We start from the raw sequence: 20,267 nt of genomic DNA on the forward strand, positions 1-20,267 counted from the left end.
TGTGGAGATACAGTCACTAAAACCACTGGGGACTGGCTCAGAAGTAGACAGACATTTGGTGGAAGGAAATAGGAAGTCTGTGGTCTCGGTGCTGTTCACAGAGCTGGGGAGCCTTCTTCCTCCTGTCCCTGTGGAACAGCCTGGGTTTACCTTTCCACGTTTGTCTCCCTGAGTGCCTCGTGGGAAGTGGGGCTTCGCCTCCTGTGCTGCGTCACTCTTCCTGCAGGACGCCATGTGCGTGTTCATGGGCTCTCAGTTCTCAGAATCGGTTCCTCTGGTGGTGGTGTTCTTTATCCTGCCTGTCACTCGGGGGGCAGCACGAGCTCCCGGACTGCTGCTAGGACCCTGGCTGGTCCCAGGTCTCCTGCCGGCTGTAGGAGGAGGCGAGGCTGGCGCCAGGTGGGGCTGTCAGTAGTTGAGCACCCACTGACCTGAGACCCCTCTCCGGGCGAGCAGAGCAGACCTTGCAAGCGGCACAGCTGGTGTCAGGGAAACAGGCGGCTGCAGGTGTAGTCAGTGCTGGGGCGCTTACCCAGCATGCTGCAGGCCCTGGGTTCCATCCCTGGGATCCCAAAAAAGAACCAGAAGTGGGTCTGCACCTCTGCTGCTCCATTGCACAGGGTGAGGGGGATGTGCACCAGAGGGGCGGGAGTTTCTCTGGCCTGAGGTTGGCCCTTGTGTGCAGGTGCTTCCCGGACTTCCTGTCGCCACGCTGTTGTAAACCCACAGCGGGGTCAGCAAGTCCTCTCGTCCTCCTAGTCTGCGAGAAGTCTTCCGGCTTCACGATGAACGAGGGTCATTTTTGTGCAAGGCAAAAGCAGAAGCTGTTACAAAGTCTGGATCAGCCCAGCCCGGCAGGGTTCTCTGCACTCCACAGAGGAAGACCTGCCCACCGCTAAGGCTCCGGCCTGGTCCTGTGGACACCGCCGCCCCCCAGCCCCTGCTCTCTGCTTCCAGAACCTACGGGTGCCTGCACAGCTGCTTCCATGGCACTGAAGGTTGGCTGTTCTGTCAGTCCAGGTGTGGCTGGGGCTGGCTGCTTGCTAAGAGATCTTATTAAGAATTCCATTCGCTCTTGTAGGCTCTCCCTTTCCCAAATACAATCCAGCTTTATTTTGAAGTTTTAGGTTGGCTTTAATGGGGGTGGGGACAGAGTTGATTCCCTAGCAGAAAGCTTCTCGGGCCGGGGATTTAGCTCAGTGGTTCCGCCACCCACCTTGCAAGCTCAAGGACCTGAGTTCGATCCCCAGAACCAAAAACAAACAAAAACGAAACAAAACAGAAAGCTTCCCACTGCCCTGTATCAGTAATAGACGCACGTGCTAAGCAAACCTTCCTGGGCACTTCCACGCTCTTGCTGTAACAGTTTTAAATCAGGTCCAGGGACACTATCATCATTTAACAACAAATTCTTTTAAGTGTCCATGCTTGCTCTATGCTTTCTTTTTGTGAAACAGAAAGTGGAAGGTTGAATGAAATGACAATGGATCAATTAGGATTTTCTTAGTGCCACTGTAAACATCAGAGCAGAAGTTCTTAGAGCCAAGGGTTTTTAATGGAATTAGGGGAATGACCTATTTTAAAAATGTAAACCATTGGGCCTGGTATTTAGCTCAGTGGCACCAAGCCTGCCTCATAAGCCCAAGGTCTTGAGTTTGATCCCTGCTACAAAAAAAAAATGTAAACCAACCACCGTTTGCCTCTAATTTTTTAATCTGACAAGGTGAACAGTTTAAGTGAAACAAATATACATCTTTATAAAGTTTGAAAATAAAAGATCAAGGGTACCTTTAGGATGTACCCAAAGGTAAGAATCCGGCTGGGCTCAGGAGCTAAAACAGAAATCTATAGGAATCGGGGAGTACAATGGACCCTTCACTTACAAACTCGATCGGTTCCCAAGGGCTGGTTGTAACTGAGCTGAGACCTGCATGTTTTACCTGGGTACCTGCTATAGATAACAAGAGGCAGATGAATCTTCATTAGCCTAATTAACCCTAGTGTTCCTGTCAGCCATAACTTAGGGTACCCTGCAATTTGCATTTCTCTCCTCCCCGCCTTGGTGCCTAAGCTCTCTCCTTCCAGACTGACAGAGTAACTGCTGGTTGGCCACAGCGCTCTCAAGTTAGAGCTCCATGGAGGAGCCCTGTCCACCCGAGGTCCCCAAGGAAGGAGGGGAAACCACCGGCCGGCTGAGCAGCAGCCTCCCTGTGAAGTGACCTTAAAGCAGCTGCAGCCATCGCACCACGTTACAGGGCACTGGGACCCCGGCCGATTGGGACAGGGTGAGCGTAAGCATCCTAAAGCCTCCCCGAGAGACGTTCTCCACAGGGCTTTCCCAGGCGGAAGGCCTTGAGAACCGTTAGGAAAACGGCCCAGTTTCCTCGCATCTGACTGGGCTGGGCCTGTTAGCCTGAAGGGAGCTGACCCTGTGGAGGCCAGGGGTCTGAGGCGGCCGCGCACTGCCGTCCCACCTGCTGACCTCCGGGAGCCCCGGCCACAGCCCCGGCCCAGCATTCAGGAGCACAGTGCACACCAGCACAGGGGGACCAGGGATTTCAGCGTCCACTTCTGTCCCTGAGCAGGTGATTCACCTTGCTTCCTCCAGAGCCGTGTGGCAGATACAGGCAAGCCCAGCTGCTCCGGTCCACGTGGCTGACACACGTCGGTGAGAAAGATGACACTCACAGCAGTCACCGCCCGTCTGCCCTGCAGCCCTGGGCCTGGCAGGCTTCACTCCGTGGGAAGCCGGATACAGACAGGGTGCACCCAAAGCCCGACCCCAGACAACCCTCACTACTCCAGGTCAGGCAGCCTCGTCACGGCAGCCAATAGCCTGCAATGGAAAACAGCGTTCTGTGAAACAGCTGCCTCTGTAAAAACAGGACTTAGTCAGGCCTGGTGGCACATGCCTGTAATCGCAGCACCTGAGAGGCTGAGGCGGGAGAGTGCCACGAGTTTGAAGCCAGCCTGGGCTACACAGCGAGACCCCTCAAAAAAACAAAAACCCCAAATAAAAAAGTGTTTATTTAAATTATATACACAGAGTAGAAGATACATTTATTTGTTATATACAAATTCCACTTCTCAACTAGAAAGATGTATGTACAGTATAAACAGCAGTGAGAGTTCTAGAAAGCCTTCTGTTGTCTTTACTCTCCCATCTGTTTCCTTCCCACAGCTGGACTGGGTGTTGCAACCACACACACTTATTATGGCACCCCTGAAAAACTGTTGGTCCCACAGTACATCTAGCAAGTAAGTACCTTTACTTGAGATTTAAGAAAATAGAATGCTAGTCAAAAGTTTTTATCTAATCTTTCAAACTTCATCAGCAATGCTTTATTACACACACACACACAGCTTCCCTGGAATGGAAACTGCGCCGAGTTACTAAACATCATCTCTGGTTTTATCTTGGGAAGCTGCACCTACAGATGATAACCTTTGACTGGTCTTGGAGCAGTATGTTTCGAATTAAGCCTCCATCAATGCAGCTAAAATGCATTTTGGTTAAAAGAGAAGGATGAGGGCCAGGATTTAGCTCAGTGGTTCCGGCGCCTGCCTCGCAAGCACAAGGTGCCGAGTTCGATCCCCGGTACCAAAAACAAAAAAAGAGAAGGATTAAATCAATTATCTGTCCTCCAACCACATACCACTTTAAATAATTTTGTTAGGTGCAGATGTGAGCAGCCGTCTTAACATCACAGAGTCTCACTTTCTTTGATAAGCAACTTCCAGTCCGTGTACTGGAAGGACCGCCTCCCCTCATGGTAGCAGACTGAAAGACTGCATGGGAAACAGCTAACCTTCCCTTCCCAGGAACACCCACTCGGGTTAGGATGTGGAGAACTATGCTGAAGGGGCCAGGGATGTAGCTCAGTGTTGCTGTGCCTGCCTGGCAAGTGTAAGGTTGTGAGTTCGATTCCCGGTACCAGAAAAAAAAAAACTGTGCTGAGGGGCAGCTGCCTGAGGACGCGCTGCACAGGATCATAGTACAGTAGAAGGAGTTGTGTTCCAGGAGAACTATACATAAGTCAGGGTCCTGCTGCATTCGGTGCCAAACACAGAGGTGAACAAGTAGAAAAACAACTCCACGCTGACTCAAGACTAATTCTGTCCATTTCAGTACTGGAATGATTTTCCTACACCAATTTTCCTAGGAAAATACCAAGAATACACAACTTACATGCAAAATGGATATATGAACCAATAGAGAAAAGCAACACTGTTGTTTAGAGGTGGAATCCAGGTCGCCATGCTGGGCAGCGTGGCAGAGGCACGTACTGAAGGTGACGCAGCTCAGCAAGCACTGTCCTCACCACGGCTGGAGACGGCTTCATATGGTGCAGTAGGTGAACAGGAGGTACCGGGCCATGAGCAAGTTCCCGCTGCTCTGGTAAATGAGGGCCAGGTTGTAGGCAATGTCTCTTCGCAAGTCCACCTGCTCAGCCTCTATCCCCTAGGAGGAAAGGAAGACAGGAGTATTTTCACATCTCAGATTGCCAACCAAGACCAGTTCACAGCAGAGGTTTCTAAAGTAAGTTTCAAGCACAGGCTATGGGAGTCGGTGGCTGCTGAGCCGGGCATAAGGCCAGGATGCCCAAGACCCAGGTGCCCAACCTGTGGCAATCACGTGCAGGAAGCAGGGGAAGCAAGTTTTAGTACACAAGCTACGATCTGTTCCGCTGTGAGCGGATGGGACCACAGTACCAGTGCACTGCCTCTCTCTGCAGATCAAAGGAAGCGGCCCCTCAGTGTTGAGTCAAATACCTCTGCCTCCAATGGGGGGAGCTCCAGCGCCTCCTGGTAATAGTGGATGGCGAGGTGAGTCAGCCCCAGCTGGTGAAGGGCTCGGCCCAAATTGTACAGAGACTCCTGGCACCGACCACGCAGGCTGAGGTATCGATTAAGGAAGGCGAAGCCCTACCGGAGAGAGAAGTCAGTAGTTCACTCATCTGCTGAGGGTGCATGCGCTAAACTACAAACTAAAAACAAAACTGTCAAGTCCTGCCCTGCAGAACACAGAACATCGCATATCTCAGATGCATCAAACAGTATCACAAAAAGGGCTGAAGACCCAGTAGTGAACAAAAGACTAGACCCCGGATCTCAGCTGGGCATGATGGTGCATGCTACAGTCCAGCATCCTGGAGGCTGAGGCAAGAGGACCAAAAGTTTGAACCCAACTAGACAAGTTAACAAGCCCTGCCTCAAAACAGCAATTTAAAAAAATCTCTGATCTCTCAAGAGTTTATAGTATTAGTGCAAGTCATGTTAAAAATTTTTTGAGGGCCGGGATGTAGCTCAATAGCACTGAGCCTGTCTGGCAAGCGCAAGGTCCTGAGTTCAATTCCTGGTGTCCCCCCCCTAATTTTTTAAAAATTTTTTTGCTGTTATGGTGCTGGGGACTGAACACAGGGCCTTGGCTTAGTGAGGCAAGTGCACTACCATGGAGCTACACCCTCACACCCCAGAGGAAACATTTAAAAAGACTACTTAATTGGCTAGTAACAGTGTAAGGAAAGTCACTCCGCAGGCTTGTCCTGTGTAGACATTTTTAACAACAGTTAGATGAGTCTTCGGGCAGAGCACAGCCGAGGACCTTGTGACTGCAGAGTTGAAGAGCCAGTGTGGCGGTGAGGGGTGTCAGTGACGGCTGCAGGACCCGCCCAGGGATCCTGGTGTGCCTGGGTGGCCAGGGAGGCCTGGCCTCTCGTCTGTCTGCTCCCTTGCTCTGCCTTCCTGGTGCCACGAACTGAGCAGCTCCCCACACCCTTCTGCCATGGTGCCTCCTTGGAGCCAGAGGGTCACGGACTCAACCATGGGCAAATTAAACCTCTCCTCCTCTAACTTGTGTCTGCTCTTGTGTCTCAGTAACAAGAAAGCAACTAACACAGAAAACCGGTACCAGAGAAGCACGGCTGTTGCTGTGACTACACGTGACCCTGTGATCTGAAAGCATTTGGAACAGGTTTGTGGGAGGAGTTTGGAAAGATTTGGAGATGACACCTAGAGAAGCCCCAGAATGTTATAAACTGAGCCTGATGGAAGAGTCTGGTCAGAATGCTGACAGTAAAGGCCGGGCTCAAGGTTTCAGCTGGAAATGAGGACTCCACTGGCCACTGGACTAGAAGCCACATGGGTCATGCGAGGGCAGAAAATTTGTCCACATTTTTGCCCAAGTCCTGAGATTCTGCAGGAGACCAAACTTAAGCACAGTTAATTAATGTGGCAGAGTAAATTTCAAAGCAGCCTGGCTGTGGCATGGGTACTACTGGCTGCTCTTAGCCAGATTCATAGAACTGGGGGCAAAGGCAAAACAGAAAAATTTGAAAAACTTAAATTTTGGCCCAGAAGGAGCCATGTGTAAAGTTGGGGTAAAAAGAGGTATGGCTGTTAAAGAGACCAGCGCCATTGAAAAGAAACCCAGTGCTCCACCTCAGTGGCACCATTCCTGCCTTGCAAGCACAAGGTCTTGAGTTCGATCCCTGGTACCAGGAAAAAAAAAAAAGTCACAGAATAAAAAGAAACCCAGTACTTTGTTCAGGGATAATAAACATGCCTTTATGTCCTCAGTAAGATCCCATCCACTGCAAGCTCAACCTTTCTTTTTGAAAACAGAGTCCCCAGGACCCACTCCACTGTGCTCGGCCACCCAGACACGCAGAGACCACTGCTTCCACTGAGAGCGGATGCTGCCAACAACCACGTGGTGCTCGTGTTACTGGCGTGCAGAACCCAGACGCTGTGGGGTCAGGGAGGCTCCTACCCAGATTTCAAAGGAAGGCCGAGGAGGCCAGGCAAGGAGCCCTCAGAAGGGCAGTGAATGAAGCCCAGTGTGTAGTGGAGACCTCATGAAGTCAGATAAGCCAGGAATGCAGAACATCTCCCAAGGAAAGCTGCAGGTTCCAAGTGAAGCCAGCACAGAGCAGGGCCGAATCAGGCGGGACCAGTAAGGCCACAGGAATGGGGCTGCCCGAGTCCTAGGAACTCACTTTCACCACTGCAAGGGTAATGCCTGGCAGACAGGGTTCTGGTCCCTCTGTGGTCCAATGCTTGTCTACTCCCCATTTGTTGGGAGCAATGCTACATAATTCTAGGGAAAAATCATTTGAGTAGGCCTAGTTCTCCTGCCTACAGGCCAGCTATAACACTCCAAGACATAATTCCATTTTGGCCTCAGGTCACAAGGGAGATCTCAATGATCCCATGATGCTGTAATGCTCCAGGACAAGACCACACCTGCAAGAGACACCCTGGGAGGAACCAAATCTTCATCTGTGTAGTTCCTGGGAGGAACTAAATCTTCACCTGCATAGTTCCTCACTGTTCTTAGATCTCGACCAACCCCACCCAGTCTTTTGTTATACCTTGTTCATCCCAAAGTGATACTGAAATCTACATATTCATTTGTTACGTTTGTTTCTCCGGATGTACTAAATAAAAGGTGCTGCAAGCTAGGGCTTCGAGTCTTTGCTGCCCAGAGCAGCACTGATCAGACCCAAAGCTCAGCTTCTTCTCAGTCTCATTTGTCTGCCTTTCCTATAATTCACCTTGTGCTGCCGTGACTCACAGGAGACCAGGACTCACTGCAGAGGTCCTGGTAACGTCCCCTTCCCCTGTTCCCTACACCCATTCCTCCCTTTTGGCACAGGGATGTCTTGCCTGTGACATTCTACCTCGGGATTACATGACTAGGTTTTGACTATTACAGAGCTTCATAACTAAGAGTTTGCCTTGAGTCTCAGAAGAGACTTGGACTTTAAAAATGCTGGAACTGGGATTACTATGTTTCTGGTTGTATACGGGAAAGCTGAATTACACTTGGAATTATGACCTTGCCATGCCTGGCTATCTGGAGATGAAGCATGGTTTAACTGTTCCTGCCGGCTTGAACCACAGGTGGTACATGCACACTGCCTGATGGGACAGTCACACGGGTACCACCAATGATTCAACTGGCAGGCACACAACACGTTCAAACCAGAGGTGCCAGCAGTGAGAGATGAATTATGGCCCCACATGAATGTGTTAGAGAGAGGGGTTGGAGCCAGGAGTGGTGGCGCCCACCTGTAATCCCAGCACTTGGGAGGCTGAGGCAGGAGGATCACTGTGGGTTTGAAGCCAGCCTGACTCACAGAGGGTTGGGTTGCCATGAATGAACTGAACAATTTGAAGTTCCTGCTCACAGCCAGCAGGTCATCAACTAAAACCACATGCAAACCAAACTTCTCCTCCCCTAAGTCACGGGTGTTGGGTAGTGTCTCAGCAAAAAGAAAGACAACTAATACAGCCTTGATTCTGTAGATTCTGCCTGGCTCTCTCTCCTGTGGTCTGGCTGCATACCTTTACTGTACTGCTATAACACAGCTTGGCCATGTGCACAACTCTGCAGAGTTCCGTGAGCACTGAACATGGGCATTAGGCTAGGTGCTCTCAGTATTACACCAAGAAGTACTGTGTTTGAAGTAGGGTCTTTAAAAAGCATTGAATGTAGGGGCTGGGGATTTAGCTCAGTGGTCTCGCTGCCTGCTGTGCAAACACAAGGACCAGAGTTCAATCCCCGGTACCAAAAAACAAAAAAAGCATTGAATGTATGCATTTGCAAGGAACACAGAAATGAGAACTCCAAATGAATTACCTGCACAATGAGAGCATGTCTCTTTAACACGTACTTCTGGGATGCCATGTGAATAAAAGTCAGGCCTATACACATGTTGTAGAGAGGTTCATCACGGCGGGCGCGAAAGGCCTGAATGTACTGTGCTGGAACGTGGAGTGGTGATTCATGTGTAAGGTTAATTGATCGTGGAAATAAAAAGGAAAAACAGGTTTTTCAGATGTTTCTTCTCAACTTAGCAACTATTTTTCCTGAGAAAAGCTAATTTATCTAATAATATGGAGTTATAGGAACTCTACGTATTACATGTATATATTTATATCAAAAAAAACAATTAAATATCACAACAGAGTTTAGGCAAATTTTTCTCCCAAAGGAATAATCTACACCTCATGCTACATGGAATAAAGAACTTCTCTTCCAGAAGGGATGGCAGGCACTAGAGTTCCTTCAGCAGCAAAGATGATAGACTGTCATTTGGACTTTTCCGTTTTTACCACGTGTAAAAGTTGGTAATATAGGAAAATAATCTCAATTTAAATCACATATTGTAGCAGAGGAAAGTTCTGACATATGATGATTGAAGTTATGGCTGAGAAATTATAAAAATATCCACCATACACAAACATGAAAGTAGTAAATAGCCCAAATGACAGTTTATTCAGAAGCAAACCCAGTGACACTGTTTTCAGGAAGTAGAAGGTATGTGGCTAATTCTAAACATTTGATTAGGTATTTTTCTTCTTGTTTGCTTCTGATCCCTTATTACAGAAACTTGTTATAAATGATTAACAAATTTTCCTTAAGTTTAACTAGAATTTCTAAGCACCATATAAAAATCTTGATCCTAAAGAAATGACTATCAACAAATTTTAAATGCATTATCTCAAACTAAAATCATGTGGAAAAAAATTTTTTTTTCTGGTGACAGGGATCGAACTCAGGACCTCACACTTGCCAGGCAGGTGCTGGTGCTGTGCCACTGAGCTACACCCCTGGCCCCAGTGAAAATTATTTTTAAAACAAGTGTAAGCAAAGAGAATTACTGACCTTTAAAATGAACTATAAGATCTAGGTTAGGCTTTTAAAGCTAAAAGTTAATAACAAACTAACATTATTGTCAATATGGTGGTACCTTGGTTCACACACCTAACTTCTTCTACGATTTTGGAAAAGATAGCCACGTTTGTGTTTGTGTAGGAAAGATGGCTGCAGTCGTGTTTGTCACCCGATGCAGAGTTTGCAAACGAAAGTGTTTGTAAACCCGAGGTACCACTGCAGTACTTAGAGCATTTACTCTACACACCAGGCATTGTTGGAAGTAGTTTATATTAACTCACTGAATTTTCACAATATCTACAGGATAGGTCCAATGACTCTCATCATTTTACAGCTAAGGGAACTGAGCAGAAAGAGACAAGAGTAACTTGCCCTGGAGAAGCTGACGTCTGAACCCCGGCAGTTCTGCTGTAGCCCACCCCCTCTACCCTTCACAGCCACCTGTCAGAACACTTACCAAGCGCGTGCTTAAAACTGCCAGACACGAACGCATTGTGTCCATTCAAAACACACAGGGCATGGTTATCTGGGTTTTTCAGCATGAGGCGGAGACAGAAGCGATGATGTCGTACATCTTGGGAATGCATGGTGACTTGGTTGAAAATATTCCAGAGCTGGGGTTTATTGACATTTTCCATTACCATTATCCTAAAATTGCAAGAAGAGGATGGGGGGAAATCATGTACAAAGAAATTCTAATTCTTAGAATGAAACCTTCAGTGCTGTCCTTCCAACACTGAAATGTACCACCTTCAGTAAGGAGAGCAGATTGCTTCAATCTATTTATACCCAACAGAAGATTTATCCTAGAAAATGCTGCCAGAGTTAGTCTACATTTTGTTTCTGCTTTTCAATAAAACCTTTAAACCAAACCAAAACAAAACCTAGAAATGGCTTAAGTTTCATTGTTTTGCTCCCTGCCCACCACTACTACAGACTGATGGAGGCTGATAATGAGGGGTTCCATGCAGTATTAAAGGCTTTCTATGCAGCCAGACATCGTGGGGCACGCCTGGAACCCCAGCATTCTAGGATGCTAGAGCAGGGGAATCGCTCAGTTCAGGCCCAGCCGGAGTGACACTACGAAACCCTACCTCGAAAAATAAAGATTAAATATGTGGTAACTCATTGAGCCCTCATAAGAGGTGTACTATGAGGTGGCAGAGGTGGAGAAGTTAAGGACCTGGCCTAGATTACATAGCCAGAAAGTGTCGGAGCTGGGATGCGAACCCAGAAAATCTAGCTCTAGAACCCATGCTCTCAAACACTGCCTCTGACAATCACCAGTGAACTGAACCAGTAAGCAACAAGCACGTATTGGTTCATTAGGAGAGGCCACGTGAAAAGAAAGTATGTATGCTATCAAGTAATCGAATTCAAATAAATTGTTAAGAGTCACCTGATGTAGTTGTATGCCTTTCTGAAATTTTTGTCCAGAATTGCAGCTGACAGACCAAAGTACTCTAGTTCTTTGCGCTTTTGCCTGTCATCATAAAACGAGTAATATTCCAATGAAGAATCTGCCAGCAGCTCAGCCTCTTCAAAGCGGGACAGGTCACATAAGGAGTAGATGGCCTTCAGCAGAAGGTTCCACCAGTCATCCTTAGGCAGGACACTCGTGAGCACAGCAAATATTGCTACAACGAGCAAATGAAGCCAGTTAGAAAGTAATACTAATAGCAAGAAAAATTCACAGTTCATAGCCCCCGTCCTGTGGGCCTGACTTCCTGCTAACAAGTCTGACAAAGGCAGAAAGGTCGCCTCTCGTCAGCACTCCCTCAGTGCCGTCCCCTTTGCGACCCCAGTGACTCCTCACTGCGACGGCACTCTCCATGCCAGTTCGACACCCTCTCTGGGCAGAACGAGCATCCTTCATAACTCTGGAGGAAAATCATTTCACAATTAAATTCTGATTAGGGCTGTCTGTGGCCTCAATGTCCCTGATGCTATGACGCTCAAGGGCAAGATTACACCAGCTGAGGACACCCTGGTTCTGCAAGAACCGAGCAGTAATACAGAAGGAGAAAGGTCTCGCGGGGAGGGGCAAATTCCTTAGCAGCTTACCTCAGCCCACCTACTGCTGTAAGAACTCATCTCACCTTCCCAGTCAGCATAAGCCCCTCATCGGCCTAAGATCCTCATCGTCCTAGGATCATCACCACCCTCGTCAGTCATGGATACTTCCTCTGATCATAAGAATCATAAGATCCTCGTCACTCTAGGATTATCACCGCCCGAGTCCTCTGATTCTCCCTCAGAACCCAGTAAACAGTGGCCAGCTCGGAACCTTTGTCCGCTCTGAGGACTGACCCCCGGCCACACACACTCTGAACCACTAACGTCTCAATCGTCTCTCTTCCTTCAGGCCTCGTCACCCTCTTTCTAGGCAGTCGGAGGACTGATGGACCCCGATTCTTCTGGGAATCTATCCAGACAATCAAAATGTGAAAGAAGACATATATGAAGATGCTTACCAATTATTATTAATTACCAGAAGTAACTGGGCCAGGGATTTAGCTCAGTGGTTTCATCACCTGCTGTGCAGGCGCAAGGACCCAAGTTCAATCCCCGTACCAAAAAAAAAAAAAAAGTAATTACATTAAAAAACCAGATAATGACTAAGTGATGGAACTGCTGTCCAGTGGGATGTTCCACATTCCTAAAATAGAATCGCTGTAAGGTCAGCGCTGTGAGAACATTTCCGGGAGGGAAATATCAGAGCATAGCCTTGCATGTGACCTACAGAGCTGCCTCATCCTATCCCAACCGTGATAAAATTAGCACAGCCTTATGGATCTAAGGAAGACCAACAATAGACCTGAAATACAGAGTCAATGAGAAAACAGGTCAGTGGTAGAGGAAACGAACTTTATGGGGATGTGGCCCGGAACACACGCTGCAGAGGCAGGGCGGGGGCTGGAGAGACCGCTGGACTCCTGCACCCACAGCCAGGCTGTCAGCAGCTGAGGCCGCCCGACCGTCCGTCCTCGGGCTCCAACAGCTTGCCACAGTGTCTGCCGAATGAACAAGCCATCTTTTCCCTGACAGGTCTAGCTTGCAGCCTAAGTCATTTCTAAAGACCTGAGTAATAAGCCCACCCAAGCATGCCTGACACTTCTGCAAGTAAAAATAGAAGCCTCCTAGTCCTAACCTGACACTGGTCACAACTTACTTTTAAAGAGCTTCTATGAGGATTACTAGCTTTGTCAAAAGTGAGTCTCACAGAGAATGGAACATCTATAACTGAACTGACTGGACAAATAGCCCCTACACTTATCCAATCTTCAAAAATTTCTTACAAATATTTTTCTTTTTAAAAAGTAAAAATTAAGTTTTATTTTACTTGTGTCACACAAAGATCCAACCAAATGTCTTCCTTTTAATTTTGCACCACTGGGGACTGAACCCAGGGCCCTTGCACTGAGCTTTATCTCCAGCCCCCTCCCTTTTATTCTGAGACAGAATTTTGCTAAGCTGCTAAGTTGCCCAGGCAGGGCTCAAACTTGTGATTCTCCTGCCTCATCCTGCCAGAATGCTGAGATTACGGGTATGTGCCAGCTTCCTTCAAATTTTTTAAAACTGAAGTACAGTAAGTCCCTGACGTATGAACATTCGAGTTGTGAACTTTCACCAGTGTACTTTGTTGGATTTAGGAACAAATCTGACCCGTTCATATGTCAGGGCCTTACTGTACATGTAGACTTTCCTTTTAGCCGCTTAATATATGTAAGTTATTTAGAGTTCAAAATTCCCTTTTATCTGAAAAAGGTCTATTTAAAATGAGATTACTATCAGTTGTGACTTCACCAGTCTTTCAGTTCAGCTGAGTTTTATATAACAAAGCAGATGAATTACCTTTTGCGTCACAATTTGCCGACTCTTGGTCATTGCTGTCTGATATTTTGTCTCGCGATACTTTCATAAGGTACAGATGTCTCTCTCCAGATTTGGAGCTGGATATCAAGCAGACCTGGGCTCTGTTCATAGCTACCTGAATTAAAGATGATAATTAGATATTTTTAGTCAATTTATTAAAAGACTAATAAGCCACAAACACCATGAATGTGAATGAAAACTTCCCTAAGAAGGAAAACAGCAGTCAACTTACTGCATTAAAAAACACATGCACACATCTAAAAGTAAAGTAAATTATTTTTTCTTACCAAAAGAATGGGGGGGGGGTCAGAGTATTCATCTTAGAAGGGAAAAGAGAGCAATTCATGCTCACTTTATAAAATGTGCAGAGGTAAGCATGGTGGCTCTTGCCTGTGATCCCAGCACTCAGGAGGCTGAGGCAGAACTGTCATGAGTTCGAGGCCTGCCTGGGCTACATAATTAGTTCAAGGTCAGGCTGACCTACATAGCAAGACCCTGTCTCAAAAAACTGAAAGAAAAAAAATAACGTGTAGGGGAAGAGGTGGTGGGGAGCAAGCACATGCGTGCCTATTTTCTGGCAAAAGCCAGACTCTAAAAGGGCATCAGTCTGGAAAACATGTTTTGCAAAATGAACACTTTAGGCACACGGTGCTGTCTCTAGCACCAACGTGGTTCTCTCCTCCGAAATAGGAGGAAAGATTTTACTTCACTTACTCTCCAGCTGAATTTATGCTATCACACAGACCTGCACACCACTACATTCTAACTCATTTTTCACTGACTTTAAAAGTGGAAGGGAGTTGTCGTAGTTACATTGCTGAAACAAAGCACCTGACACCCAAAGTCGAAGAAGGAGAGATTTATTTAGCTCCGTGTGTAGAGGTTTCAGTGCAGAATCAGCTGGCTCCAAGGCGGAAGACAGCAAAAGGGACCAGCAAGGGACCTAACAGCATCCTGCCCTTCATCTTCTGGAGACTACCCAGGCGGGCAGCACTCACACACGTGACTGGGACCCTGCCCCGAGCCCCGCACTGCACCATGAGTCAATCCCAGCGTCACACTCGACATCCAGCCACCTCTCAAGAACCCCACCCAGGGGCGCGAGGCTCTGGGGACAGCTCGACACAGCCGTGACAGGAGCCCCACATTGATCCAGTGGCTACTCTGTTTCCCAAGTCAGCAGGAGCGTGGGGAGTGGGAAGCGGGGAGTGGGGAGCGGGGAGCGGCCCACCTTCAGGAGCATGGCCAGCATGGTGAGCAGGGTGTCCACGTAACCGCGCATCTTGCCTTGCGAGAACAGCAGCGTGGAGCGGTGCAGCAGCAGCTTCAGCTCCTGAGGGAGAAGCGCAGGGCCGTTGAGTGTGGCGGAGCCGCCCGCTGGAGACAGCCACGTGCATGGGAAGGTGTGCCTCAGGGACCCGGCTGTGAGGACACTCGCTTTATGGCCTTTCCTAATAACTAAGACCCAGTGTCTTGGAAACTACAGTTTACAGTGTCTGACAAAGTGGCTGGGACTCAGGAACTCAGAAGTCACTTTTCAAAGATGCTGATTTTTATCAGTGTGCATCTGTGATACGTAATAGTTACATTCACTTTGGGGAAACTAAGGGACCAAAGAGACAGAGAGCTACGGGCACACAGCCCTATCTTTGCTCATTCCGACCCCCATCATTCCCGATCCCCTTCCCCATCGCTGAAAAGTCTGCCTCCCCATTTCCTACATCTCTCCGTTATTTTACTCATTTATATTTAAGGTCCAGGGATTTAGCTCAGTGGCACCGCACCTGCCTCAAAAGCGCAAGGTCCAGAGTTCAAGCCCCAGTACCAAAAAGAAGTACCAATAAACTTATATTTAATGTTTCTCATACAAGAGAAACCATGTAGTACTTAACTTTTTCTGTGTCTGACTTATTTCACTTAACACTATGTCTCAAGATCCATCCATTTTTCTGCAAATGACATGAACTCACTGTTTATGGCTGAATAATATTCCACGTGTCTATACACCAAATTTTTTACCCAGTCGTCTGTGGATGGGCACCTAGACTGACTCCAGAATTAAGCTGGCATGGCTTGTGCCATGCATCACTGCAGCGTGAACCTTTAACTCTGGGTAACATGCCTAGAAGAGGTACAGCTGGGTCAAACTGAAGTTCTATTTTTCAGAAACCTCCACACTGACTCCACAGTGGTGATACTGGCTTATGCTCCCACCAACAATGAGGAAGGTCCCTTTGTCCTCAAGCCCCACTGGCATCCGTTGTTTTCTGTGTCCGTGCAGAAAGCCATTCTGACTGGAGTGAGATGGAATCTGCTGATCTGACAGTCAGATACGCTGACTATAAGCCACGACACCCTTTATCAGCTGAGCAGAAGTGCGGATTTGGTCCTGCAAGGGACCAGACCGAGGCAGCATGCCCACCTGCTGTGCGGCATTTGCATCCTGGGCTAACGTGTCTGGGTCATACATCGGTTCCAGAGCTTCCAGCGCCTTCTCGGGACGGCCCAGCTGCTGCTGAAGGGTGGAAAGGGAAATCCTGGCATCCAAGTGGAGCGGGGCCAGATCCACCACCTTGCTGTAGCTCTCAGCAGCACGCTCCATGTAGCCCAAGGCCTTCAGGCACTCTAGGACGAGGGTCAGAGAAAGCACTGTTGGACTACGGGCTGCAGACCGTGCCTCCATGACCTCCCACTGTAAAGATCGCAGCAATACAGAGAAGTACGAGAGAGGCGAATGTGCACCTTTTAGTACTTCAAAGTACTTTAGTACCACAGTATCTCCACTGCATGATCAGTTAATCTACTGATCTTTGTATCCAATTAAATTTAAAAGGCTAGCATGTAGTCAGCATAATATTCAGTTTGCTGTTCAGCTTTATCTATGTAGCACTATGCTTTAAACATTTTCCTGGGTCGTCGCAGGCCTTCTGAATAGTTACATAATAAAACTGAATATTTAATCATCTTATTTGACATTTAGGTTGTTTCCAAATTTTTCCTCTAATAATACCATAGTAAACATGGATAGAGGTCCCGAGTTCACCTACAGACATGTTTAGTAGGGCACAGTGGTTTAAAAACTCTCAGCTGTCTACGTATTTAGAAAGTAGGATTTTTACCCGGCCTCAGTATTGGATTCTTTGGCGAATGAGGACTGGCCCAGGGGGCCCCACACGGACAAGAGCTCCCCGGGGCTCAGGCCTCACCCACTTCATTCCCTGGTTACCTGCCGGCCTGTTATCAGCCACCAGTGCTCACCCCACTCGCAGTCCCTCGGTACGCTCTCAGAAGTGCGGCTGTCAGACTCCTCACTTTCCACCAGCTCAGTCGCCGGAAGCACTCCTCTCCTCCCGAGCGCGGCGCAGGAATCTAGGCCCTGCCATCTGCTCTCTCTCTCTCCCACTGCGCGCGCATGCGGATCACCTAAAAATCCTGCCTCCAACTGATCTCCAAAGCCCCGAACCACCATCTTGCAGTCAAATTTGGAAATAAATTAGAATACTTAAATGGACCATCACAGCCGGAGATGTAGCTCAGTGGTGCTGCCACCTGCCATGCAAGCGCAAGGACCCGAGTTCGATCCCTGGTACCAAAAAAAAAAAAAAAAAAAAGGACCACCACAACAGCATTTCCTGTATTTTTTCATTTTTCACTGTTAAAGATATATTATGTTACGCTCTGTTTTTCACCCTTCATTCATCTCAAGGTACACGGACTCCAAATGGAAACAGCACTTACCGGAATCATGACATAATTAAACAGGATTTTTAAAGTACCTGCTATTGGTTACACGTGGGCAGTTTCAGTATCACAGCCTTAGAGAGGTACAAAACTTAAGCTCTCTGCTCATCTTTAAAATGCAAATCCCAAAGATCATGTTTAATGGTGGTGTAACATGTGAACTGCTGTTCACTCCTCTGAACAGATGAGCGTCACATAATCATGAAGGCTCTTTCCCAGTTCCTGTGCTGGGACCAGCCACACTCCCACCCTGAAATGTCAACCAGTGTTCTCCAGGCCAAGAACATTCTGCTGCCATATAATATCACAGAGCCTAGAACTTTCTTCCATCATGTAGTATTTTAAACCAAAAGTGCTCTACTTTTAACACAGCTTATGTTCAATTAGTCAGAAATCTATTAATAAGTTACTTTTCTACTGATTTATTTCAGACTACTATGGACTTAGGCATACTGAAATAAAGTGATAATCTTGAGTATGTGTGGCTTAAAAAGCATGAAAAATATATTAACTGTTTTCTAAAAACAGCGTTGAATGTAAATCTGTAAAACTCTTCCAAGGTTAGATTTTACTCCACGTCTGATAACGCATTACTAGAAACCAAACACAGTGCATGGTTAAGGCAGGCATTTAAGGGACACCTCAGTCCTTTGACCTTATTACCATTAAGTCACCAGTTCCTCCAAAGCATGAGTGAGGGAAAAGCAATCTAGGGAGACGATTAAAACAGTGACCTCCGACACCTGCCTGAACCAGAAATACGCACACTGTGCACTCAAAAGGTGATGCTTGGTGGTCACTACCGCCTTGGCAAGGCAAGTTCCTGCCGCTCGCCAGTGTGAGTGAAACGTTCCCGTCCCCAAGAAAAGCATTACCTGCATGGCGGAGCCAGACCACTGCGAGGCTGTATCTCTCCGAGCAAACCAGCGCACTGAGGAGCGGCAGCGCAGAGCTGTACTCCCCAATGTCCAGAAGCGCCTCCGCCACATCCAGGTAGAGGTCGCCCATGTCCTCGGGGTTCTGCTCCACCAGTGTCGTCAGGAGAGGCTGGGGCACACGCGAGCCTGGAGTTACAGCCGTGCACACCCTCGAGTCCCACATCTGCTCCAACGCCATTAGGGCGACTAAGGCCTCTGCCCTGGGCCGCTGTCCCTCCAGCAGCCCAGCTGCCCTGTGAGGCCCTCCTGGCTGGGGTCCCCGAGAGCAGGCTCTCAGAGGTCCTCTCCCCTCAGCTCTTATTCAAGGTCACCCTGCAGATGGAGGTCTTTCCTGACCCCTTCTGAAAATGTGCAACTTTCTCCCGCCCCACCATTACCCACTGTTCTTTGTCTTTCTCTAGAACCCCTACACCAACCAATAACCTGTAAATATTTTATGAATTTATTATCCAATCCTGTTAGAACAAAAGACCCATCAAAGTAGGGATTTTTATATTTAACTCAACACTTTATCCTAAGGTCAACAAAGTAGATGAACCCCAGGCCTCGAGGACCGAGTGACATCCCTGCCCCGATACGGTCCAGGGTCAGCAAGAGCAAAGAGCAGTCCGAATTCTTACCCACTGTCCAAAGGCCCAATCTCAATTTCTGATCTTTGGATTGTTCATTTTACAAGGGAAAAACCTATTAGAAGCCCAATTCCAAAACCCCCAGCTTTCTGAAGGCACTGACAGGAAGGTAATGCCCGCTGTGTGCGCCCTCCTGCGTTAGGAGGGTGAGCAATCTGGGGTCCTGCTGCACTTTCCTGTAGGCCTGAGGGGTGAGCTCAGCCCTCGCTGCTCCTTACGTTCAGCGGCTCGAGGATGTGGAGATGCACGAGGCAGACCATCAGCTTCACCATGATGTCGATGGGCACGCCCTCAGGGACCGCACAGGTGATGCCATCGCAGGCTAGGGACAGCAAAGGCAGGCAGCTTCCGTGAGAGGTCAGGGCTGCGTCCATTGGGCCACGCGACCCCAGCCGCACGCGCGCTCACAACTCCTCCAATCTGTCCTGCTCAGCACCGGCCCTTCCCATTCTCGTCTTCCCTTCTACTCAGCCAAACGCACATAAATCCCACACTATCTACCAAAGTTTCAAAGCAGCTGGGCGCATGGTAGTGCACGCATCTAATCCCAGTACTTGGGAGGCTGAGGCAGGAGGCTCACTGTGAGTTCAAAGCCAGCCTGGACTACATAGTAAGACCTTGTCTCAAAAACAAAACAAAAAACTTCAAAGAAATAACATGACAGAGATGTATGACTCCTTTCTTCTTGAATTCAAAACCCTCTTTCCAGTGTTAACTACAAGAAGTCTAAGAAAAGGGTAAAATCATACAGTGCTGTTTTCTAAAACTTCGTTACAGCAAAAACTTCTTAAAGCCCTGGGAAATTAAAAAAGATTTTTGACAGATTTATTTTATATTTTGCATAAATTCCAAGTAAATTTCATGTTTCCACTTCAGAAAATTCTAAAGCATAAAACATTAGCAATTTACCTGAAATGGCAGAATAAAATTTAAAATTACTTTAAAAATTAGATTCATCCATTTTTAAAGACCTTGTTATAAATTATAGTACCATATAAAGTTACCAAGTCATAGGGAGATTTGGACAAGCTGTAATATTAGGAGACTTTAATCACTGAGCTCCAAGATAATAACTGGTATTTACTCTGCTTGATGAGAAAGCAGAATTCACCTCCCTGCAAACCGGCCCTCAGCATTGTGAAGCGTAGTGAAGACCTGGCCCCATCTGCCTGCAGCCATTCACCTCATGAGCCCTGGGTTCCATGCAAACTCTATCGTTTTGATTTGCTTGGTAGAAATTTCTTTCCCGAAAACTCAAACACTGGAACTAAGCTCTCGGGGGCAGCACTAAGGGGTGGGCCTTGGGACTGAGCAGGGCCTGAGGGCAGACAGGCCCCAGCTCTGCTCAACCCTCCCGCCCGTCCTGAGGACACAGCAGATAGCTTGCAAGGAAAGCAGGGC

The 20,267-nt window shown here is 47.7% G+C and overlaps 1 protein-coding gene and 1 long non-coding RNA gene across 3 annotated transcripts in view; one reads left to right on the forward strand and one right to left on the reverse strand.

Moving 5' to 3' along the window:
• The first annotated feature begins 1,030 nt into the window (after positions 1–1,030).
• On the forward strand, positions 1,031–7,461 carry LOC106008052 (uncharacterized). Its single transcript, XR_015447868.1, has 6 exons — positions 1,031–2,285; positions 2,609–2,805; positions 3,182–3,258; positions 5,878–5,974; positions 6,625–6,803; positions 7,187–7,461. It is a non-coding gene; the product is annotated as an uncharacterized LOC106008052 (long non-coding RNA).
• Gtf3c3 (general transcription factor IIIC subunit 3) overlaps positions 3,010–20,267 on the reverse strand; it is a 28,825-nt gene continuing 11,567 nt past the window's right edge. The window contains exons 9-18 of one of the 2 annotated variants that reach the window (XM_004868937.3): positions 19,085–19,188; positions 18,175–18,346; positions 15,981–16,183; positions 14,790–14,891; positions 13,538–13,673; positions 11,082–11,319; positions 10,140–10,330; positions 8,645–8,769; positions 4,774–4,926; positions 3,010–4,462 (exon numbers count right to left, since the gene is read on the reverse strand). In XM_004868937.3, the coding sequence (XP_004868994.1) occupies positions 4,340–4,462; positions 4,774–4,926; positions 8,645–8,769; positions 10,140–10,330; positions 11,082–11,319; positions 13,538–13,673; positions 14,790–14,891; positions 15,981–16,183; positions 18,175–18,346; positions 19,085–19,188 (1,547 nt within the window). In that variant the 3' untranslated portion in view covers positions 3,010–4,339. The remainder of the gene's footprint in view (positions 4,463–4,773; positions 4,927–8,644; positions 8,770–10,139; positions 10,331–11,081; positions 11,320–13,537; positions 13,674–14,789; positions 14,892–15,980; positions 16,184–18,174; positions 18,347–19,084; positions 19,189–20,267) is intronic. The other variant, XM_021247736.2, reaches the window with a different exon arrangement.

The sequence above is a fragment of the Heterocephalus glaber genome, unplaced genomic scaffold (assembly GCF_053883595.1).
Source record: "Heterocephalus glaber isolate CG9 unplaced genomic scaffold, H.glaber_assembly_v1.0 deba00001779, whole genome shotgun sequence".
Lineage (NCBI taxonomy): Eukaryota > Metazoa > Chordata > Mammalia > Rodentia > Bathyergidae > Heterocephalus > Heterocephalus glaber.